General features: G+C 44.4%; 1 protein-coding gene across 3 annotated transcripts in view; it reads right to left on the reverse strand.

Moving 5' to 3' along the window:
• TBC1D30 (TBC1 domain family member 30) overlaps positions 1-25,584 on the reverse strand; it is a 301,699-nt gene that overhangs the window by 34,634 nt on the left and 241,481 nt on the right. For all 3 annotated transcript variants that reach the window (XM_029615714.1, XM_029615713.1, XM_029615715.1), the window contains one exon: positions 11,362-11,467. In XM_029615714.1, coding sequence (XP_029471574.1) covers positions 11,362-11,467 — 106 coding nt within the window. The remainder of the gene's footprint in view (positions 1-11,361; positions 11,468-25,584) is intronic.

Here is a 25,584-nt window from a genome sequence, read left to right on the forward strand (position 1 = left end):
CTTGGGGGGCTTCCTGACCCCCACAAGACTTGCCAAAAGTCCCTGGGGGTCCAGCGGGGGTCCGGGAGCGATCTCCTGCCACGAATCATTTTTCCGTACGGAAAAACCAAAGGTAGCGCCGGCGCCATTTCTACAAGCACCAGAGGTCCGAGAGTGGAAGATCACAGCGGGACCCTTCCTCTGGACCCCAGGTAATTTAAAGCATTTTGGGGGGGTTCGGGAGGGTGGGGGATTTATTTTAAAGGGTCGGGGTGGGTTTTAGGGTGCCGGTTTTCCCGCCCTCCCCCCCACTGGACCCCAGGTAATTTAAGGCATTTTGGGGGGGGTTCATGAGGGTGGGGGATTTATTTTAAAGGGTCAGGGTGGGTTTTAGGGATGTTTTAGTGTGCCGGTTTTCGATTTTCACGATATTTAAAAAACCCAAACGGCGACAATCCGATTCCCTCCCCCTCCCAGCCGAAATCAATCATTAAGACGATTGATCACACGATTCACATCTCTACAATATTCCAAACTACCAATTTGCCCAATTGTTCAAGAAACAACAGTAAGTATTAGGATTTGCAGCAGATAGATTTTTCTTGGGTTTTCTATGACTGTTTCTCTATTTTATGTAGTCCTCCAGCCCCTGTCATAGACGCAAGGTGTCGAAACATGGCCAGTGTCAGGCAAGTTGTCAGTTGTTTATACACAGAGCAAAGCTGTATTTGGCTTGCTAGCGAGTATGTACCTATGAACAGTTATTCCCCCATATATCCCTGTTTGTGTTTGATGGTTACTTCACAGAGTGCCTGGTAATGAAGAAGTTTGTGTTGCTGTTACTAAGATGACAACAAAAATGATTATTCATTTTTGCATGGTAAGCAATAAGTGGAAGTGTCCTATTTCTGCTCTGCATCCATTATTAGGGGTATTTCTGTAGACAAAGTGTTTGTAGAACTGGAGGTGTAGGATTTCTATAGTGGTCCTGTCCCATTCTGTATAATTTGGGGTTAATAATAGGGCCCAGACCTCACTCCTATATAAGAGGATTGCTTGAATGAAGCTATTGAATAATTTTTATTGTTTTACTGGGGGGGGGGGGGGGGGGGGGGAAGAAGAGGACGATGGGTTTTTTTGTCCCATGGTTTTATACTGCTCTTATAGCTTTTTCTTATAGTATAGTCTCAAACTAAGTCTTAGGTATGCTCTGCTTTCTTTTTTTTCCTTTAGGAAGAATTTGAATTTGTGTTAGAGATTTTTTTTGTTTTTTTTTCTGGATGAAGTCAATTTTTGTTTTTCCCAGATGTATTTGTAGGCTCTGTGATTTGCAGTAGGATTCAGGCAGATTTCAGATTCATTTGTAGACTTCTGGGGTAGAAGATAAAATGACCAGATCTGCATACAGCAAGCATTTGATCTTGACCTCAAGGATACTACAAATACAAATTTTGAACATCAGAGCTGTATCACACAAGAAGAACAGAAGTACTATTAGTGGACCACCGTACCAGCTCTACAACATAAGTTTGAAGACCTGTAATTTACAGTACTTGACAAGCCTTTGGCAAGTAATTACCTACTGCATTGTAAACAAAGATGGATTTATCTTTTAAACACTGTCATTCCTTTTGGACTCAGATATAGATTAGCCAATATTTTTACTACATCTTTTATGAACTGACCATTTCTCTTAATCATACTGTTTCAAGCTGGAGTTTTGATTGGTTCACCATCACTTGACTGGGGTTGACTATTGAACCCTGTTCTTAAAACACTTGAGATATGAATGATCTAGCATAACTGTCCCCAACTTCTGGTCCATGGATCCCTAGGGTTCCTCCAGAGTAGACCATAACAGGGAGTCTGTTAAAACCTGTGCCAAGAAGAGGCCTGACAGTCGCCATTCCACAGTGGCTGCAAAAGAAGACCCAACAGGCTGCTGGCAAACCTCATCCCACTGATAGCTGAAGATGACCATTGGTGCATTCCATCTTGCTGGTGACTGAAGACTATAGGAGGCCTCCAGCTCACCGCATCCCACCAGCAGCCAAGAAATGAAGGCTACACGGCCGACGCACCCCATCTTGCCAGCGGTCAAAACTACAGGAAGTCACCAGTTCACTTGATCCTGCCAGCAGCCGAGGAATACAAGAGGAAGCAGGGCCACTGGCTCACCCATCTCACTGGCAGTCTGAGAGAGAAGACATCAGTTGGACCCCTCTCCTTGTGCAAAATCCAGCTCAAAGAGGGAGTAGCCTGAGTGAGAGAAGGTGTGTGAATTAGAGAGGGAGCTTGTATGTATGTGCGTGTATGAAAGAAGGAGCATGTATGTGTGTAAAAGCATGTGTGTATAAGAGGGAGCATATATGTGTGAGCATGTAAGCATGAGAGATGGAGAGTGAAAGTGAGAGTGAAAGAGAGAGAGCCTATGTATGAGAGATGGAGTGTGTGTATGTGAGATACACCATATGTGTATGACAGAATTATGTATGTAAGCATGTGTGTATGAGAGAGCAAAAGAGAGCGCATGTGTTTTTGAGTAAGAATGAATGTGCACATATGTGTATATGAGAAGAAAAGGTTTGTGCACCGTCTCCCCAACCCTAGTAATTCACAGCAATTTCAGGGTGTCTGGAAATCAAAAGGTTTCAGGTATAGTGAGTGGAGAATTTTAAAATCCTTTTTAGTTTTACTGTTGGATATTATTTGATGTGTTGATGTTATGAAATATTTCAATTTTTAAATTTCCCAATCAACAATAAAATAAGTTTTAAATTATTGGATGCTGTATGTGTAAATCGTTTTGAAATATTTTTTATTAGTATAGTTTTACTATTATTGATATTTGATTCTATTTGATATTTATGAGGAAAGGTGATGTTTCTGGTTTTCCATGGTTGCAATGCATACGGAGTCTGTCTTCTTGCAGTTTTTATCTGCATTTTTGTATTTATACTCTGTATTCTATATTTGAAGAGCATTTGTCTGTGCTCTGCCTGATTGAATTAGGTGAGGTATTCTGCTAGCATGTAATTTCTAAATAAGGATTTGTTCTGCTTTCCTAATATGAGGTGCATTGGTGTTTTAGGATCTGGTGTAAGAACATAAGAACATGCCATACTGGGTCAGACCAAGGGTCCATCAAGCCCAGCATCCTGTTTCCAACAGTGGCCAATCCAGGCCATAAGAACCTGGCAAGTACCCAAAAACTAAGTCTATTCCATGCTACTGTTGCTAGTAATAGCAGTGGCTATTTTATAAGTCAACTTAATTAATAGCAGGTAATGGACTTCTCCTCCAAGAACTTATCCAATCCTTTTTTAAACCCAGCTACACTAACTGCACTAACCACATCCTCTGGCAACAAATTCCAGAGTTTAATTGTGCGTTGAGTAAAAAGGAACTTTCTCCGATTAGTTTTAAATGTGCCCCATGCTAACTTCATGGAGTGCCCTCTAGTCTTTTTATTATCTGAAAGAGTAAATAACCGATTCACATCTACCCGTTCTAGACCTCTCATGATTTTAAACACCTCTTTCATATCCCCCCTCAGCCATCTTTTCTCCAAGCTGAAAAGTCCTAACCTCTTTAGTTTTTCCTCATAGGGGAGGCTGTTCCATTCCCCTTATTTTTGTGTAATATTCATAGTGTTGCCTTTTCATAGATAGGTTTCTTATTGAGTCTAGCAGTTAGTGTATTTTGGTATGGCAGGTTTTCTATAGGCTCCAAGTACATTTTTTGCAGGATTTTCTATTATAAAATAGGGATGTGAATCGTGTGATCGATCGTCTTAACAATCGATTTTGGCTGGGGGGGGGGGGGGGGAGGGAAATCTGATAGTCATGTTTTGTTTTTTTAAATTGTAAAAAATCGTAAATCGGGGGAGGGCGGGAAAACCGGCACACCAAAACAACCTTAAAACCCACCCCGACCCTTTAAAACAAATCCGCCACTCTCCCGAAACCCCCAAAATGTTTTAAATAACCTGGGGTCCAGTGGGGGGGGGGGGGGGGGTCCCGGCGCGATCTCCCGCGATCTCCAGCTCTCGGGCCACGGCTGCGTTAATAGAAATGGCGCCGTGGCCCTTTGCCCTTACCATATGACAGGGCAAAGGTAGCGCTGGCGCCATTTTGGTTCCTGTCACCCGACGTCACGAGTGCAGGAGATCGCTCCCGGACCCCCGCTGGACCCCCAGGGACTTTTGGCCAGCTTGGGGGGGGGGGGCTCCTGACCCACACAAGACTTGCCAAAAGTCCAGCGGGGGTCCGGGAGCGACCTCCTGCACTCGCGCCGTATTGCCAATATTCAAAATGGCGCCGGCGCTACCTTTGCCCTCACTATGTCATACGACCCGTATTGCCCTCACTATGTCATACGACCCGTATTGCCAATATTCAAAATGGCGCCGGCGCTACCTTTGCCCTCACTATGTCATACGACCCGTATGTGAGGGCAAAAGTAGCACCGGCGCCATTTTGAATATTGGCAATACGGCGCGAGTGCAGGAGGTCGCTCCCGGACCCCTGCTGGACTTTTGGCAAGTCTTGTGGGGGTCAGGGGGCCCCCCCAAGCTGGCCAAAAGTCCCTGGGGGTCCAGCGGGGGTCCAGGAGCGATCTCCTGCACTCATGACGTCGGGTGACAGGAACCAAAATGGCGCCGGCGCTACCTTTGCCCTGTCATATGGTAGGGCAAAGGGCCACCGGCGCCATTTCTATTAACGCAGCCGTGGCCCGAGAGCGGGAGATTGCGCCGGGACCCCCCACTGGACCCCAGGTAATTTAAAACATTTTGGGGTTCGGGAGGGTGGGGGATTTGTTTTAAAGGGTCGGGGTGGGTTTTAGGGTTGTTTTGGTGTGCCGGTTTTCCCACCCTCCCCCTTCCCCGATTTACGATTTTTTGACGATAAATCGGGGGAATTGCTATTGTATCGCGGCTCTAACGATTTTTGACGATTTAAAATATATCTGACGATTGTTTTAAATCGTCAAAAAACGATTCACATCCCAATTATAAAATGTTCCTGGTAATGGACAGAGTCTATATTGCTGTTACTGAAGCAACATCAGAACTTGAATATTAAGTTTTTATGGTGAGCGGTAAAGGGAAGTGTCCTTGTTCTGCTCTGCATCCTTTTTTGGAGGAGTTTCTGTGAACACAGGGTATTGTAGAATTTGAAGTGGAGGTTTTCTATTGGAATTTGTCCCACTCCTATCTAGAAGAATTTTTATTTATGGTCTTGAATAATTTTAGTGGTAATTTTACTAGAAGGCTGAAACTGGCCAGGGTTTTGCTTTTTTTGGTTACTTAGAATGCTTTTCTGTCTGGAGCCGCCACTGACATGCATGTCCAATATCTTGCAACAATGGTGCAAAATGTTTGTAGCAGAGCCTTTTGCTTTATGAATGGGGGTGTCTTGACTCTGCATGTATAGAATTTGGTAACAGGCAGCTGTGGAGTGCTGGGGCAGGATGGCACTTGCTGAGTGAGCCAGCACAGAAGTGGAGGACCCAGAAACACACACCAAAACCAAACCCACAAGAAAGATGCGTTCAAGTCCTTAAGTTCACCTGCAGACAATAATGCCTTAATGTGAAAAATAAATTTATTAAACTTCTTCAAATCAGACAGGCAGTCTTAACCATACAAGGCTGACGGAATATAGTTCATTCATAATGAGAGCACCATGGGTCCCACAACACAGGCCGTGTTTTGCAATGACTGCATTGGGAGGGACAGAAACAGACCGCATGGGTCTTCAAAGCTATTGCTTTGAAGACCCATGCGGTCTGCAAATAAACAAAGGAAATACTGTAAAAATAGATGAAACGAAAGGCAAACCCCAAAAATGGAATTGACATCATCACAACAATTAAATCAGCAGCTAAAAGGGGTGGTATCGTCCTTTTAGATACCACCGCCTATAATTGCTGAGATTCAGAGAATTATCTAATACTAATTTTTATGAACCTTTGCCTTGTGATCCCACATCCACACTGCAACAAATGAAATCTCACTTGTTCAGGAAGGTTTGGATAGTCATTATTTAACATCTCATGAAGCAGATGTTAATTTAGAGAAATTCCCTTGTACACCAGTCATATATATTTTACCTAAAATTCACAAATCCTTACATAACCTACCAGGGCATCCGATAGTCTCGGTGGTTGGGTATCTTTTGAAACCCCTTTCCAAGTTTATTGCCAAATTCATCCAACCTGCCTGTCCATGGTGAGGAAACAGACTGCAAAATCCTTACAGATTAGAGTGGCTATTAAAATGGGCAACATAATAATAATGGGAGACAATTTTTCTGAATATTGATTAGGTAAATGTCAAATCAGGACATACAAGGAAGGCAAAATTACTAGGTGCCATCTAAGACAGCTTTATGTAGCAGCTGGTCATGAAAGTGACAAGAGGGGGAACTATATTAGATCTGGTTCTCAGTGGAACACAGGACCTGATGCAAGAGATAAAGCTGGTGGATCCGCTTGGAAGAGGGATCATAATGTAAAAAATCTTGACAATCACTGGAGGGCAAATACTAAGGAAAACTACTGCAGTATTTAACTGTGACAAGAGTACCTGTCCTCATTAGTATGTATGTCTCTGGATTGAGCAGCATAAGGACTTTAGGTGACTTAATATTGACAAGCCGCTTTTAAGTTCCATGCGTGAAAAAAAAATCCATCAACTATGACAGCCCTTTACTGAGATAAAAAGGATTTATAATAAGAAAACCTGCAGAAAACTGGCAGTGAATGCAGAATAAATGTTCACTGCTCTTCAATGCCTCCCCCTCCTCTCCTGAGGACAGCCAAGCTGTGATGTTGCAGAAAGTATATTGGACCAAAGGGCGCCTCAGAACTACCTGGGAAATAAGAAGGAGTCTGACCAATGGTGGGAGAATTAAAACAAGAAATGTGGGCTTCTGGTGAAAGGAAAGAGCAGAAGCAACAGGGAGATGGCAGTGAAAAGAGAATAGGACCTGGCTTTTGTGCGACTCCTATGCAAAAATACCTCATGGAGGTATGCTACACCAAGAGGAGCACTGCTGAGCATCAGGGAAAGAGAAATAATCTCTCAGTGGGACAAGGTCAAGCTGGGAAAAAACTCCTCCCTTGCTGTCCTTCCCTAGGTGGCCAATGCAACTTTTCAGCACCCGCTTTTTTAATGCATGCATGGCGCCCGCAATGGGGGCGCCATGCAATATGCAAATTAGGGGGTCGCGGCTGCCGGTAATGAAGACCGACACCGGTAAATCGGTGGCCATTTTCATTACTGGCAGACAGCCAATTATGAAAACCGATGCCGAATTTACCGGCGTCTGTCTTCATAACTCAGCGGTCTGCCGAGTTATTTTATTTTTTCTACTTTAAAAAAAGAAGTACCGAAAAGCAGTTTTTTCTGCTTTTCTGCACTTCTTTTCAATGTGCTCAGCTATTAATGCCTGCTCCAGTCTCAGACGCACATTTATCTTTTTGCATTCGCAGTGAATGAATAATAGGTTCATTCACATGCATTTGCATGTGATGAGCGCTATCTCATTCACTCCGCGTCGGACGTGCATTAAATAGGCGCTAATCCCTCTATTGCATTAGGGGATAGATTAGCGCCTATCTATCCCGTGTCCAACTGCGGGTTAACAGTGCGCTTGGCTGAGCACACTGTATTGCATCGGCCCCTAGGTCAGGAGACACTGGCTACAGTTTCTGTGAAGGGGGGGGGGGGTGTCATTCCTCCGCTGAAAGAGCCAACAGAGAAGTAAACAACCAACAAAACAATGTAAATCTTAACTCTAATAGTGAGAACCAGAGCGTTTTCTCTAAAGGTGCATTCCTTTACTGAACGCTACACAGAGTGTACTGTGCTAAGAATTTTGCCCTACACTTGCAAATACTACAGGAGGGACAGTCTGCAGGGGAATTTCAATCCAGAGAAACCCTTTATGCTGTAAACACTGGGACCAACAATGACTGCCTGCTCAAACAAACATGCAGTTTGAACTAAACCCATTTTCACAGGAAGGTCCATATCAATCTGCCACAGTAGTCTCGTGTGGACATTTGGTTTATTCAGAACTCCAGGGCTCTGCCATGCTTTTGTTTTTTTCTTGTGCATGCACTACCAGGACTGGGGAAACAATTTTTATTTCAAGCAGCTTACCCTGGGGTTTTGGGCCTGCTTGCATGCCTTTTGCAGTTTCTGAAGTTGCTGTGGTTAACAAAAAGTGACATTCTGCTAATATTTATGTATTTATTTATTTGATGAGTTTTATATACCGTTATTCGGTAGAGCCATCATAACGGTTTACAAAGTGAACATGTTTCTTAACAGTATTGAAACATAATAGCAGAATAAGCATATATAGAGATAAACAAGTCAGGTCAAATAATTATTCTTAGGTTGGATGAGGAGGGAAGCAAGTTTGGTTGGAGATTAGAGTTGAGAATTCATTTGATTGTTGGTATGGTCAGTTGACAGTGGGTCGGTGAAGAATTTGCAGAAGAAAAAGGTTTTTAGGTCTTTTTATGTTGTGCTGTTCTCAGGTCTTCAGGTAGTGTGTTCCAGCGTTTGGGGGAGGCGATGGAAAAGTTGAATATATATATATATATGCTAATATATATGCTGTTCCTGTCTGTTACTGTGGGTATAATTCTGCTGCTGTTTTGATTGCTATTGCATTTATGTCTCTTTGCCTTTGACAGAGTAAAGTTGTATTGAAAGTTTCAGCATGTCGTGGTGTATCCTGGGTCACCTGCTCAGAAACAAAGGTACTATATCTTGTATTGAATATGGGGTGCCTTTGTATTTCCCCAGTATCTAAAGAACCTGCAACCCCCATTTGGCCTTATTACATGGGGACTGGAGGGGTCTTCTGCTATAGCACACCCCCAACTATTGTTTGCCTCCTCTTGCCAACTCCTGCTGGTGTGAACTCTGTGAGAAAGGTCTGATGAAGAGATGAATCAGGCTATAAAGCCCAGCTCAAGCGTGAGGAGGGATGGCACTAAAACCTCCTCATAAACCAAAAGGGAAACACTTTCAAAGTCTAAACAAAAAAGTTCCTCAGGTGAAGAGTCATTGTAGCCATTTCCTTGACTGGGTGAGGAGCACAGATATTCTCACCCCTAGCCTCCAGGACTGGGACTTGTCCCCTTCCAAAATGGGCCAGTATCTTACCACAGAAAAAATACAAAATACTCAACTAACAGTTTCTTCTCCAAAATTTGGGGCAGATCCTCTCAAGCAGAGAGTGCACTGACAGATATCTCCTCTTTAAAAATAGGTCAAGTTAGGTTAGTAGGCCTCAAGTCAGCCAGAGAAACAAAAAATAGATCCTCACTTCTCAAAAGCTAAACCAAAAGACCATACTTACTCTTCTCCTAGCCCCCTCTTCTAGACAGGGATTAATCCAACTCAACCATCCTCTGGGGAGGTGGTTTCTTCCTCCTTGATCTAACTAAAGGGCAGGGATCTAGGGCCATTTGGTGGTCACTTAGGTTTCTCTACACATGCATAAGTAACAAAAAATGTAGAGGTCCATATTCAAAAGCATTTAGCTAGCTAACGAGCTAAATGAATATCTGAGCACTTCTCTGGCTAAATTCTAGCCAGCTAATAATTTAGGGAGCTAGAGTTTAGCCAAATAAGTTAGGGGTGTTCTGGGGGCATAACTAGGAGGACTTAAGTGAGCCGTCTAAGTTAACTGGCTAACTCTGATATTCAAAATAAGCTGGATGACTTAGCAGGCTAAGTCTGGTCAGGCCAAAGAGTCTTCCTAAAGTTAGCTGGATATACTATGCCAGCTAACTTTAAGATAGCTGGCTATATTCAGAAGTGTGACTGCACTACTGAATATCCAAAGTTAGTTGGATAAGTTTATCTGGTGAACTTTGCTATCCAGACTGTGTCTAAATATGGACTTCTAAATTAAAACATGCAAAAAAAACCCCAGGAAAAACATAAAACTTATATAAATTTTTGTTCAGCAGCTTTGCTGAAAAATATATGTTATCTTTTATATTGTATAATTAGAATGAGAAGATGTGTTAGGTAAAAGATTATTTATAGTGTGCTTTTTCCCAAGTGTCATGTCTCAGTTTTCAAACATATACATGTTTTTAAACATGTGGTGGATCAGAGAGGAACTCTTCTTTTTACAGGATTCCTCATCTCTGATTTTGCGTGCTGAAGAGGAAAATGGCCATTCTGCTCTTCCTATTACTGTCTAAACTGATTATGTGCAATACTTACACTTATTGACCATATACGTAGTGCGTAAGAACTTTGCTACTTCTCAGGGAGATGTTCTCCCCACGCCTGTCCTGAAAATGCTGGACGATCAGTAAAAAGCAGTGATCATGTGCTCAAAATTCCTATTGTACTAGCACATGGCAATGACATTTGCTAGGCAACTGTTAAATTAACGTAAAATATGTTTGAGAATGTATTAAAATGTTCAACTGACAAATATCTACACTATACATCTATTTACATAAATTAAGCTATCATATATCTACTAACCTTTCAATATCTGAGGGAACCACCTTAGTGTGAAACACCATAAATTATAATGGAGCATTTAATGTACAAGACATTTCTAATTCTCACGTACTTTCTCTTGAAGTTGAATGCTGGATTAACAAAGCTGGTATTTTTATTACACAGTACTGCATTGTATAAATAGCTATTTTAATAAATTTGTAGAACAGTTAAGATGATCAATGTGGAAACTAGTAATGTGCAATAACTATTTATTAATATTGATATTATATAATGAAATATCACAATAAATGATGCATTTCCTCCTCCTCACTATCTAGGATTGAAGAGACATATAGCATACACAAGTGTACATATAATGCTGCTATTCAAAAGAGCCTATCACATTTTTAAAGTTAATTGCCTCTTCATTTGAATTATTTTTATGTACAGGATTGTGTTGCTCAGTTTTGTTTAAAACTTGTTTTTAGTTCTGGCTCACTGTTTCAAAGATAGTGTGCTATTAACACTACATAGAACTATACCTGCAATACTGAACAGAAATTGGAAGAGGATATAAAATAGGGGAAAAATCCTCAGGTTAGCTGATGGTAACAGATCCCAGTCCAGGTTCTGCTAGAGCTGGGAATGCAAAGGAACATGAAGAAACTACCAGGTCAGAAAAAAGTATTCTGGCTGACTAATCATGTATAAATAAATCACTTGTTTTCACTCATTTTATTTTCTTTTTTTCATGCCATTTCTGCATTTTTTTAAAAAATAGTAATCATTAACAGTTAATATTTCAGAGCTGAATTCAAACTTCAATGCATCCTTAATTTCTTTAAAAATCAAACAGAACCAAACTGCATATATTTTGTTATTTTGCCAACCTGCATAAGTTCATTGCTGTCAATGAGACTGTCTTCCAGCATCTCTTGAGTTAGTCTTCCCATAGTACTATAGAATTCATCTGCATTCTCACAGCATTCAATTTGCCTGAATGAAAAACAGATTGATATTTTATAATTAGCAGTGTTTCATCTTACTATTATTTTATTTATTTTAAAAGCACTTATTATCCGCCCTTCCTACGTTCAGAGTGGGGTACAATGTGGCACATATATAGACAATAGAGAAAAGGGTAGGTATTGCAAAATCTTAGGGGGGGGGGCGGGGAAGAGGATAGGCATCAAGGGATTGAGATCAAAAGTGACAAGAGGTAATCAGAAAAGGGAGTAGAAGGCTAGGTAGCATCCCCTTCGGTGGACAGGTTGAAGGTAGTCTGTTGTCCTTGGTTCGGGAATGCTCTCTTGAAGAGGACAGTTTTTAGGGCTTTTTTTTTTTTTTTTTTTTTTTTAAAGAGTATACTTTCTCAGAGAAATCTTATTGTCTTTGGTAGGCTGCTCCATAGGAGTGGTGTAGCAAAAAAAATGCATTCTCTGGTTCCCACTAGGTGTATGAGTTTTGCAGGTGCAACATCTAGTAGCATATGGTTATATGATCTTAGCTTTCTGGTTGGGGTGTGGATTTTTATTGTTGAGGAGAAAAAAGTGATAGTATCTATCACTCTGAAAAAAAATTAATTCTTTAATGAATTAATGTATGGGTGATCTTTGGACTTAGTACTAGCAGCTGAATAGGTTATTGGGTAAAACTAATGATTGATATAAGGAATTTTACAAACAAAGGTTTCTTACAAGTATATCATTATAAAAGATATGGGGTAGATTTTGAAAGAAGGGCACACATGGAGGCGCCAATTTTATAACATGTGCGCGCCGGCACGCGCATATACACACACACACGTGCGCGCATATACACACATACAGTGAACAAAAATAATGGCTAAAAGTAAAGTGTTCAATACATAAACAATTATCAAATATCAGCAAACAAACACTAATGAAACAATATTATAAAACCATTAAAAAAAATTTTTTTTATTGTACTAAAGAATTATTCTTTTTTTTTTTTTTTTAAAGAACTCGTTACTAACCAGTATACATGAAAAAAACTGTTCCAATGCAATAAAGACAAGTAATCACAAAACATATTTCTACAACAAAATGTTTCAAAGTTTCATATGTGTCATTTTGAGGTCTGAATTAAAACACCTAATTCAAGAACACAAACTACTTTGGTGTTTACTAATGAAGATGTTGGGAAGTTACCCATTCTGGAGATGATTTTCAAAGATGATTCAGAAGAACTGAACCAAATCACTGTGAACCTGGAAGATACAGTAGGAGTGACAAACTGAAAAGAAGTAAATTACCCAGACCACATGGTTGGTTTCTGAAAACTCAAAAATGAAATTTCAGATCTATTACTAGTAATTTGTAAACTATCATTAAAATCATCCATTGTACCTAAAGAATGGAATGTGGCCAGTTTAACACCGTTATTTTAAAAAGGCTCCAGAAGTGATCAGGAAACTATAGACTGGCAAGCCTGACATCAGTCCCAAGAAAGATCATGGAAACTATTCTAAGAGACAAAATACAGAACATATAGACAGACATGGTTTAATGTGACACAGCCAGCATGGATTTACCCAAGAGAAGTCTTGCCTTACAAATCTGCTACATTTTTTTTGAAGGGGTTAGAACATAACATAAGAAAGCAGAGTTACTTACCTGTAACAGGTGTTCTCACAGGACAGCAGGATGTTAGTCCTCACATGTGGGTGACATCATCTGATGGAGCCAATCACGGAATACTTTTGTCAAAGTTTCTAGAACTTTGACTGGCACCTACTGGGCATCCCCAGCATGGCACTAATCCTGCATCCAGTAGGGGTCTCCCTTCAGTCTTATGTATAGCAAAAAAAAGCGTGCGAAAAATAACACAATAAATCACAAGCGTACCCAACTCCATGGGGTGGCGGGTGGGTTTCGTGAGGACTAACATCCTGCTGTCCTGTGGGAACACCTGTTGCAGGTAAGCAACTCTGCTTTCTCACAGGACAAGCAGGATGGTAGTCCTCACAAGCTGAGGATGCCCGCGCATCTACCGAAAACACCCAAATACGTGCAACAGGCATAACAACAGGGGTGGTTCTTTGATAAACGGGCAGCCTGAATATCTCAGTGGGTGTAGAAGGAAGTTGGATGTTACGCTGAGAATAGATTGCATAGAACAGACTGGCCAAAGATAGAATCCTATGTACTAGCCTTATCTATGCAATAGTGTGCTGCAAAGGTATGAAGAAAACTCCAGGTTGCAGCTTTACAGATATCAATGAGAGGTACAGAACGAAGGTGTGCAACCGACGTTACCATTGCTCTAATGGAGTGCGCTTTAACTTGTTCCTGAAGCAGAAGGCCTGCTAGCAGAAGGAGATACAGTCCACTAACCAGGAGGACAGGGTCTGCTTTCCAACCGGCATTCCCAGCTTAAGGCTATCAAAGGACACAAAAAGCTGAGTGGATTGCATTGCAAATAAAAAGGCAAGCATACGGATGGAGTGGGGAGATGTTGTGAATGTCTTTGTGGATAGTTGTGAGTACTTTAAAGAGGATCCTATGTTTAATGGGCAGCCAGTGTAGAATCTTAGGATCTTAAGGATGGGGGTGATGTGTTCTCTTTTGTTAGTTATTGGTAAGGATTCTGGCTGCGGAGTTCTGAACCATCTGGAGAGGTTTGATAGTGCTGGCCGGGAGACCAAGCAGGAACGAGTTGCAATAATCGATTTTAGATAGGATGATGGCTTGTAGAACCATACGGAAATCGTTGAAGTGGAGTAGTGGTTTCAGCTTTCTAAGTACTTGCAGTTTGTAGAAGCAGTCCTTAGTGGTGGTGCTTACAAATTCTTTTAAGTTTAGCTGGTTATCTAGAATGACTCCTAAATTTCTCACATGAGGAGTTTGATTTAATTTTGGTATGGTTATTAGAAGGGTGTCACAGTTGGTCCGTTGTTGTCATCTTGTGAGATGATTAGAATCTTCGTTTTGTTGTTGTTAAGGATGAGGTTGAGGCTGGAGAGCAGAAGATTGATCAACTGCAAGCAATTGTTCCAATGAGTCATAGTTTTATGTAAGGATTCTGTGATCGGGATGAGTATTTGTATGTCGTCCGCGTAGAGGTAGTGAGTCAGTTTTAGATTGGTGAGTAGATGGCAAATCAGGAGAAGGTAAATGTTGAAAAGGGTTGGAGAGAGGGATGAACCTCCCTTCATTGGAGCTCTGAAGCCAAGATTTGGAAGCAAACAGCCTACTCCCCTACCAAGCTGAAGCCTCGTCAAATCTGTTGCAACTCAGATGTTGCTGTTTGGGTAATTGCCAGGTTCTTGTGGCCTGGTTTGGCCTCTGTTGGAAACAGGATGCTGGGCTTGATGGACCCTTGGTCTGACCCAGCATGGCAATTTCTTATGTTCTTATGTTCTAATGACTGGGCTGGTTAAAGATCAGGTGGAATTCAGGTAGTAAGTGATCTAAGTTAGAGAGGAATGGGTCATCTCTCTCTCAGAGTGGGGAGGCCCAAACCATGGCGGCACCACTGTGCTGATTCAGGATAAAAGTGAACTTGCCCTTGCCCATAGGGAAGAAGATGGCTTGCAGATTGAACACTGACTGAAGAAGCCCCAGCACTAGGATAGCTTTCCGTGTAACTGCAGAAGTGGTAGAAGCTGTGACAGTGGCCTAGGTACAGGTGGCACCAGAGGCGGCAAAGTGGGCTGCAGGGTAGACAAGGAGTCTAACCAGTTTACCAGCCAGTGCAGCAGTGCTTGGTTGAGGATCTCTTGCTGCTGCTAGATTCGATGTGCCATACTGAGGATGGCATGCATGGTGGCCAGGACACCAGGTCCATGGCCTTAATAAACTGTAAAGCCTGTTCGAGAAGTGGACCCCTAGTGCTCAGGGGTAGTTGATGCTGTCTAGAAATCAAGCCCACTAGGCTCACCCCGTCGGCTGTTGTAGAAACACTGTGGTGGTACCAAATGGAGCTTTGCCAATACCAGCCCTATATCCTGCAGGTTAAGCCCTTTGGTTCCAGGAGCCAGCAGGACTTGTGTGTCCCTAGGACAATTCAAGAGAAGAGTATAGGCAAAGCATAGGATGAGGAAGGCAATAGACAGCAGAATGGGTAACAAGCCAGAGGTCGGGGCAGGCAGCAGAAGGATGGGAGAAAATTCTTCCACTCAATGCATAATTAAGCTCTGGAATTCATTGCCAGAAGATGTAATTAAGGCAATTAGCATAGCTGGGTTATAAAAAAGGTTTGGACAAGTTCCTGGAGGAGAAGTCCACAAACTTATTAACCATGCAGACCTTGGTCTGACCAAGCATGGCACTTCTTATGATTTTATGTTCTTACACAGGAGACGATGTCCTGCCAAAATCACTCCAAGAGCAAACTAGAAAATCATCCATGAAGTCACAAAGATCCCAGACTAACATTTAAAGATCTGCAGGTTGACACCTACCTTGTATCCTATAGTCCTATCATCTACTATCAGCTTGGATCTGCTGATTCTTCTTTCCTTCCCCCAGGATTTCCTGCAACTGTAGGAACTTTCCATAGATATATGACCTATTCCTGGACTGGGAAGAGCTATAGGGTAAAATCTATAATTGGACATATATGCCTGGATGCAGAGTGGACAGAATTATTGCAAATGAATTTGGCTGATGGCAGTAGATGACTGCAGTTATTTTGGCTCCAATTACAGAAGAACAGCAGGTACCAATTTATGGTTTGATCTCTCCACCTGACAAGGAGAGTCATTTCTGTATCCATCGCAGTCTCATTACTTCCTGCCAAATATTTTGGCAAATAGTTTACTGTTTAATAGCACTCACTTTGGGTCAAGGTCTCACAAGTCTGCCTTCTAGGTGTTCATGGCTTAGCCCTCAAATTGATCAGATCACAGATGTGTTCCCAGAGGTATTACAATATTCTCTATTTTATTCTACATTTCTTTCCTAATAAGAAAGAGGCATGTGCCTAAGAAAAAGAGGCACCTGACCTTAAACCGCACTTTAACACTCTATGACAAGTATAGGCAATAACAGCTTGCAGAAATTGTGTCTTCTGCCTGCACTCTGTCTGCCTCAGTACAAGGGAAAACCAGCTGACACAGGGTTAATTGCAAGAGGTTGGTGATGCAATACATGCACCATGGTCATCTGAACTCAGGTGGTTGTGAGCCAATGAGATTGTGTGGTGCTCCTGGGATGTGGCTAGAGCTTAGGGCAGCTTACTGGAGAATGGGACACTTGTGTAAGGTTTATACCTGTAGGGGAAAATAGTCTGGCAGTCACACTTCATTAGGCTGAGAACTTTAGGATTGGGGTTGAGCATATCCAGTGCTTTAGACCTTGAGGGAAAAGGCAGCCCAACAGGTGCCAGCATCCCCTATCCTTTCATCACTGCTTCCTTCCAGCTCTATATAGAGCCTGTATGGGGTTATGGTTTAAGCCTCTCTATTTTCCACTCTTGTGCCTTGTCTCAAGAGTACGCTGGTGTAGGCCCTTAGGAGTACCATTCAGCTCCAAAGTCTTTCTGCTTAAGAAAAGAAGTACTTTCCAGTTAGAGTCCAGCACCAATAGATGTTTCCAAACAATAATTTGTTTCTCCAAGTACAAAAAAATAGTCCACAGGGACAGAAGGGAAAATTTAATTCCCAAGGTGGGAATTAAAATTTATTTGGTTAGCCTTTAAAAAAAATAAATGAAAACATTCCATGTTGCCATGTTTCCAGCTCTTCATGGTTAATGTAGTAATTACTCTCATTCAATTGTTGAAAGCGAAGTTAACCCAACTCACCAGGGTCTTCAACATTCATCCCAATCTTCTACCAGGCTTCTGAGAAACACTCATGGCTCAGGCATTCTATCAGTACAGGTTGCTGCTGACATAATGCTCCAAAAGTTCGGTAATCAAAGCAGTAAATCAAGTCACTCAAAAGCATTCAGTTGGGCAAATGGAGAATCAGAAAGCCTGACACTTCTGTGGTAAGACTTGGGCTTTTCTGTAACTTTATCTCTTCCTTAGTTTACAGGGCATGTACACTTCATTTTCATGCACAACTAGGCCAGCTCTTTGCAGCCAATTCTAAACAAACCAAAAAAACAGAACATTTTAGTTGTTTTCTGTCTTCCCTTTACCCTATCTTACTGGATTGGTTTGCAGAGCAGCATGCAGCTGAGTACCTGCACAGCTCAAGACAGTCCTTTAAAGCCGGTTTTTAATGCCACAAGATTAGAACAGTTTGTATTACGACCCCGGCTTTTCCTGCAGCTTGCTTCTTTCCCTCTAACTCACTTAATCGGCTCACCAGTGAGTATGTAGCATGGCACAATGACAATTCAGGGCAGTCTCTGTCAAACAAACCAAATATAAAACCTTTTAAAATACTCTGGCTTTCCTGTAATTTCCTTCTCTCTCTCTCTTAATTGGCCCTTCAGGTGAGTATATAGTGCAACCTAAGCACCATTCAAGATAGTCTTCTTTTCTCAACAGGATTTCAACAAAATAAAAGCTTCCCACACGTTGCAGCTTTTACTCTTCCTTTCTTGGTACTTCAGATTAAAAGCAAGGCACTCCATTTTATTGAAACACACCCTAACATATCATGAATTCCTTGTAATATAGTTGTAAGGAAAAAAAAAACAAAAACACACAAGCTTATCTTTTGGGCTAGAGTTGTCCCTGATTTCACTCTGGCTCTTCCTCATCATCAGCAACCTCCTCCCATGCTGAAGAGTCCCCATCTGCTTCCTGGTCTCCAGCCTGATTCTCTCTCCTTTCGTTCTCCCCTCTGCTTTCTGCCAGTGCCCTCTCTTTAAGCAGAGGCTAACCTACTACTTACAAGCAGGGGATGTTCCTTCCCAGCTGCCAGCACTTCCTTCAGAAGCCTTAGTGGCCAGCCCCTGGATGTAGTTTCGGTTGGCAGCCTTCTTCACTGCTTATTTTCCTTTGACTCACCTTAAAGAGCTTTCATAAACAAAAAGTCCCAAAGCTTCACTTTTATTACTTAAAGCGCAAGGACCTACAACTAAATAAATTATTACAGATTGGCATTTCCTTTTTTTTTTTTTTTTTACTTGACCCCATGAAGCTTCGGGCAATGAGAGAGAACACGCAACAAATGTTACCAAAAGAGTATGGGGCAGATTTTATAAATCTGCGCACACGCGTACTTTTGTTCGCGCACCAGGTGCGAACAAGAGTATGCGGGATTTCAATAGATACGCGCGTAGCCGCGTGTTACCATTAAAATCCGGGGTTGGCACGTGGAAGGCTGCCCAAAATCGGCAGCCTGCGCGCGCCGAGCCGCAAAGCCTGCCTCCGTTCCCTCCGAGGCCGCTCCGAAATCGGAGCGGCCTCGGAGGGAACTTTCCTTTGCCCTCCCCCCACCTTCCCCTCCCTAACCCACCCCGCCAACCCTATCTAAACCCCCCCACCCACCTCTATCACAAAAGTTACGCCTGCTGGAAGCAGGCGTAACTTTGCACGCGCCGGACCGGCTGCCACGCTCCATGTTCCGGTCTGGGGGCTGGTCTGGAGGCCGCGCCCACGCCCCCAGGCCAAAACCACGCCCATGGCGCCGCCCTCGGATGATGCACTGAACGCGTCACGTCCCCAGAAACGCCCCCTCCCCCAGGAAAGCCCCGGGACTTACGCACGTCCCAGGGCTCGGCGCGCGCAGGGGGTGTTTGGGCCAGGTTTTCGGGGGGGGGGGGGGTACGCGCATATCTTACGCGCGTACCCCTTTGAATATCTGGCCCTTTGGTTTTATTTGTAAAAAAAAAAAAAAAAAAAGATAGAGCTTTCTCAAGGAGCTTAGGAGACAAAGGATCTACAAATCAAGATCAAATAGTGAAGAAAGCACCGGGATGGAAAGAGTGTTTCTGGAACAAAGTGTTCTCTGATGCTGCAAGAAAGCCAACTTCAGGAGGCTGGAGAGATTTTTGACCACAGACTAGCTATAAGATTTAGAGATGTCAATCGTGTCCTCGATCGTCTTAACGATCGATTTCGGCTGGGAGGGGGAGGGAATCGTATCGTCGCCGTTTGGGTGTTTAGAGTATCGTGAAAATCGTTAAAATCGTGAACCGGCACACTAAAACTCCCTAAAACCCACCCCGACCCTTTAAATTAAATCCCCCACCCTCCCGAACCCCCCCCAAATGCCTTAAATTACCTGGGGGTCCAGCGGCGGTCCGGAACGGTCTCCTGCAGTCGATCCCCCGCTGAACGATCTCCTGCAGTCCGGAACCCCCGCTGAACGATCTCCTGCAGTCGATCTCCTGCCGGCGCCATTTTCCGTACGGAAAACGATTCGTGGCAGGAAATCACTCCCGGACCCCCGCTGGACCCCCAGGGACTTTTGGCCAGCTTGGGGGGGCCTCCTGACCCCCACAAGACTTGCCAAAAGTCCAGCGGGGGTCCGGAACGACCTCCTGCAGTCGAATCGTGTTGGTCTATGGCCGCCGCCATTTTGCGCCGCCATTTTGCAAAATGGCGGCGCAGAATGGCGCCGGCTGAAGACAACACGATTCAATTGCAGGAGACCGTTCCGGACCGCCGCTGGACCCCCAGGTAATTTAAGGCATTTGGGGGGGGGGTTCGGGAGGGTGGGGGATTTAATTTAAAGGGTCGGGGGTGGGTTTTAGGGTGTTTTAGTGTGCCGGTTTTCCTGCCCTCCCCCCTTCCCCCGATTTACGATTTTTTGACGATAAATCGGGGGAATTGGTATTGTATCGTGGCCCTAACGATTTTTGACTATTTAAAATATATCGGACGATATTTTAAATCGTCAAAAAACAATTCACATCCCTAATAAGTTTTGACCTTTTTCTATTTGACAATGAATTTGCAGACTGGGTAAAGAGAAGAAGCATTTTTAAAGCATAGGACACAGGATTAATGAGTATTTGCAAACATTTTTTTGATCTCGGCAAGGAGTTTTACCTTTCAAATTGATTGCCTGATCAATTTGGGGAAAATAACCACCACAGAAAATCAACCAAGATTTCCAACTGTGCGCACTATGGGGTTTATTTTCAAACCCTGGAGCGCATAAAAGCTCGGGGTTTACGTGCGTGGCCGGGCCTTACGCACACCTGGCCAATTTTCAAATGGTCCAGGGGCGGGGCTAGAGGCGCCCAGAAGGCAACCATTTGCCACTGTGCTGGCGCACGCAACTTGCTCCTGTTGAGGCAGGAGCTAAATTTTAGATATAAAAAAAATCAGGCTAGTTAGGATAGGGAAAGGGAGGTTAGGCTAGGGGGTTGGGAAGTTCCCTTCCAGTCCGCTCCTTAATTGGAGTGGACTGGGAGGGAACTGGGGAAGGCTGAGATACGTTGCCACGGGTAATTGCTTATCTCTACCCACCCCCTTGCACACGCCGACCCGGCATTTTATAACATGTACTCTAGCATGTGCATGTTATAAAATTGCACATCCATGTGTGCATGCCGGGTAGCACACGTACATGGACGCACGCGCGTAAGTTCTGAAAATCTACCCTATATCTGGAATATTTGCTAAATCAAGGACTTATCAAAAAGATACTTGTTTAATTTAATAAGGGAGAATTCTGAAGGAGGTTGCAGATACTTTTCATATTCCCTGAGCTTGGGTAGAATTGTTGTTGAACAGGGAATAAACACCCTTCTTTTGTATTTATTTCTTCTATGAGTTAGAGCATATTGTACAGGAGTATATTATCATCTCTTAGTTACAAAATTGCTATAATTTTTCAGTTATCTTTTATTGTATTAAGGGGGTTTTTTTGCAATTCTTTATTTTTTCTTATGCTGCTTAAGTAAAATTGTTAAAAAAAAAAATCCTTTCATAAAGTGTGATTCTAATAAGTGTGTTATGGAGATAATCTAACTGCTCAGGAAATTTCTGAGCAGCTTTCCTGACATGGTATTTGGAGTTGTTGGAGACACTGCTTCTCATCTTCATGGAGTGAACCTTACATAAGATATCTGTGAGGAAGTATTTACAAAACTCCCTCAGACCACCTTAAGCGACTGGGTACAGCAGTCTTGCCCAGTCCTCAAAGTTCAGACCCACAGAGAATCCTGGGTGAAGGGAGGAGCCCATTAGGAGAGTATAAGACCCCAGGGCCTAGAAAGGTTAAGTGGGCCCCAGGGATGAGAGTCCCACCCTATACTAAGACTTGCTGCGTTTAAGATTCGAGAGTGACATGAAGTAAGAGCTGTTATGTTTAAAGATTGTGTTGAATGAAGTCAAGATGAGCTTCCTAAATTGTTTTGCTTGCACTGCTCCTTTATTTGCGAGATACCTGAACCTCAAGGTCAGCTACCTAATTTGTTTTGTTTTGCAATGCGCTTTGTTTTCACTGTAAATAAACTGTACTTAATGAACATTTTCCTCTAGATGTTCCCAAACCACTAGTGCTCAAGTTACCACAATACACTGTTTCCAGCAATGGCAAAACCAAGTCACAAATTCCTTGCAGGATCCTCTTCACATTCATACTCTTTTCCCCTTATAGTAAGTAGGAATTTGACCTGTCTTATTTCTTCTGTGCTGCCCTCCCTCCCTTGGCATCTAGCTATCTAGAAGAGGGAAGCATATCTACCTTATAAATGGGCCATGACAGACGGCCCGCAAATGCGCAGTAGAGCGCAGCTCTACTGTGCATGTGCGGGCAAGGACGTCGGTCTCAGCCAGCGTCAGAAAAAAAAAAAACATGGCGGCGTCGAGTGGTAGCGGCAGCGGCAGCCAGTAGCAAGGGAGGGAGGAGAGAGAGAGGGAGGGAGGGACTGAGTGAGAGGGAGGGAGGGAGTGGGAGGGAGGGACTGAGTGGGAGGGAGGGACTGAGTGAGTGAGGGAGGGAGAGGGACTGAGAGGGAGGGAGGTAGGGGGTGGGGAAGAGTGAGGGGAGAGGGAGAATGAGGGAGAGGTGAGAGACAGGGATGTGAGTAAGTGGAAGGGTAAGAAGTTGTGGAGCAGAGAAAAAGGGAGTGGAGGAGGGCTGAGGGAGAGGGGATGGGATTGAGAGAGGGTGGGGAGTGACTGAGGGAAGGGGAGAGAGGTGGGAGTGACTGAGGGAAGGGGAGGGAGGTGAGAGTGAGAGTGAGGGGAAGGAGGCAGTGGGAAACAGAGAGTGAGTAAGACTGAGGGGTGAGAAGGGGGTGAGTGACTGAGGGGAAGGGGGAATGAGGGAGAAAAAGTGTAGGAGGGTGCTGTGTTCGAAAATGGACCGAAAACAAAAATGTAATGTAGCCCGTTGTGACGGGCTTAACGGCTTGTATAGTATAAATTGTTGAGATTGTTAATTAGCATGAGAATGAAGGTTATTTTATGAGTTAATATGGGGTTGGTAGGATGGTTGTGTTAGGTGGAGCCATCTTTTTTCTTTTTAAAATGCTGAATATAGATAAAATTGTTTTAAAATGTTTGTTGTAAATTGCTTTAAGTTATTCATTTAAGATAAAGCAATAAATGTAAATAAGTCTTGCCCTATCATGATGCCTTGGGTTTTGAAACCACTGTACTTGCTGCCTTACTCCTCATTCTATGCCTTGGGTGTTTATGCCACTGTGCTTGCTATCTTAAATCTCTCTCATTTCCTGAGGGTATTGACACTGCTGTATTTTTTTCCCTTAGCAAAAAATGACTGTCTGGACTTAAACTCACATAACACACTACTGGGTATATTGTAACACTAAAAATCCCCGAATTTGCTGCCATGCCCCTCACTCTAAGCCTTGGAGTGTTCATACTACTGTTTGTATCTCATTATCCCTCTTTTGGTGCCTTGGGCTATATTTGCTAATGTCTGTACCCTGTGCCCCTCGTTAGGTACCTTGGGTTATTAGTGCCTCTGTCTGGGCTAACTGCCTCCCCCACACACAGAACCTTGGGGTGTTGATGTCATTCTTGCTGCATTGCTCTGCCCCTGTGGATTGTGGTTTTAAATGCCAGTGCTACTCTTTGGTTGTTTCTGCCTCTGCTCCTTCTATCTTCAAAGTTCTTTCAAATTCCCTTATGGTACTTACTAGTAGTCTTGCCATGCCAATCTGAATCTTTACACACTTGCCTGTCCTCTTATAGTCCTTGGGAGTTCTGATACCACTCCTTTCTGCATGTGTGTATATCCACACTATTTGATAACATTGTATTATTGTAACATGAAAAACCCCAAACTTTTTACCATACCCCTTTTATTGCAAGCCTTGGTGTGTCGAAGCCATTCTTTTTACTGTCTTGCTCTTTACCCTTGGTTGTTATTTTATCACCTATGCTCCTGCTATCTTACTTCTTTTTGGTGCATTGGCGTCTTCAACATTGTTGTTGATGCCCTTTTCCCCTTTGAGGGCCTTGCTTTGTTCTTGCTACTCTTGGTGCTGCTTTTGTTACGACTGGGCTCCGGTCAGGAGTCGTGAACACCACCCAGAAGGGTGGCTCCAGGTTGTGAGAGACAAGAATGGCTAATACAGGGTCTGGGTCCAGGCTGGGTCAGGGCAGGCGGCAGATAGCAGTGTCTGGGTCCAGGCTGGGTCAGGGCAGGCGGCAGAAAGCAGTGTCTAGGTTCAGGCTGGGTCAGGGCAGGCGGCAGAAAGCAGTGTCTAGGTTCAGGCTGGGTCAGGGCAGGCGGCAGAAAGCAGTGTCTAGGTTCAGGCTGGGTCAGGGCACAGTAAGCAGGGCAAGGCAGGTCAGAAGGCCCGTAGGCCACACACACACACAGAAGGCCCGTAGGCCACACACACACAGAAGGCCCGTAGGCCACACACCGTAAGCGGGGCAAGGCAGGTCAGAAGGCCCGTAGGCCACACACACACAGAAGGCCCGTAGGCCACACACCGTAAGCGGGGCAAGGCAGGTCAGAAGGCCCGTAGGCCACACACACACAGAAGGCCCGTAGGCCACACACCGTAAGCGGGGCAAGGCAGGTCAGAAGGCCCGTAGGCCACACACACACAGAAGGCCCGTAGGCCACACACCGTAAGCAGAGCAAGGCAGGTCAGAAGGCCCGTAGGCCACACATACACAGAAGGCCCGTAGGCCACACACCGTAAGCAGAGCAAGGCAGGTCAGAAGGCCCATAGGCCACACATACACAGAAGGCCCGTAGGCCACACACCGTAAGCGGGGCAAGGCAGGTCAGAAGGCCCGTAGGCCACACACACACAGAAGGCCCGTAGGCCACACACCGTAAGCAGAGCAAGGCAGGTCAGAAGGCCCGTAGGCCACACATACACAGAAGGCCCGTAGGCCACACACCGTAAGCAGAGCAAGGCAGGTCAGAAGGCCCATAGGCCACACATACACAGAAGGCCCATAGGCCACACACCGTAAGTAGAGCAAGGCAGGTCAGAAGGCCCGTAGGCCACGCAAGGCAAGGCAAGGAAAGGCCCGAAGGCCGCGCAAGGCTAGAGCAGGGAGCCCAGGAGAGCTTGATGCCGAAGCACCGAGGCAACTGTCAGGCAGGGTTATAAGGACACACCCAGAGCACAGAGTGGACAGAGGAGATGGACTGGGCCTGTCCGGAGAGCCAGCACTAGAGGGACCCCTTGTGGTGAGGCGGTTGCACTGCAGCCAAAACTGTAACAGTACCCCCTCCTCAAGGCCTCCCCCTCCTCCTGGGTCCCATCTTAGCAGGGGGTACTCAAAGATGAAATCTGGCCCCTCCGAGGGCAACAACAGCTGGAGCAATTCAACAGGCTCAGATGGCTGAGTCAGAAAGTCTGTTAGTGGTACCGGTTTGAGCCCCTCCGGGGGTGGCAGCAGGACCGGTTTAGCAGGCTCTTCTCGGGGTAGTGCAGCAGGCTCGGGCCCCTCTCGGGATGAAACAGCAGGCTGGAACACCTCTGTGGGCGTTGTAGCAGGTTCGGACCCCTCTCGGGGCGTTGTAGCAGGCTCGAACACCTCTCCGGGCGTTGTAGCAGGTTCGGACCCCTCTCGGGGCGTTGTAGCAGCTCGGACCCCTCTCGGGGCGATGAAGCAGGCTCGAACACCTCTCCGGGCGTTGTAGCAGGTTCGGACCCCTCTCGGGGCGATGAAGCAGGCTCGAACACCTCTCCGGGCGTTGTAGCAGGTTCGGACCCCTCTCGGGGCGGTTGAAGCAGGCTCGGACCCCTCTCGGGGCGATGAAGCAGGCTCGAACACCACTCCGGGCGTTGTAG

Source organism: Rhinatrema bivittatum, chromosome 9 (assembly GCF_901001135.1).
Source record: "Rhinatrema bivittatum chromosome 9, aRhiBiv1.1, whole genome shotgun sequence".
Classification (NCBI taxonomy): domain Eukaryota; kingdom Metazoa; phylum Chordata; class Amphibia; order Gymnophiona; family Rhinatrematidae; genus Rhinatrema; species Rhinatrema bivittatum.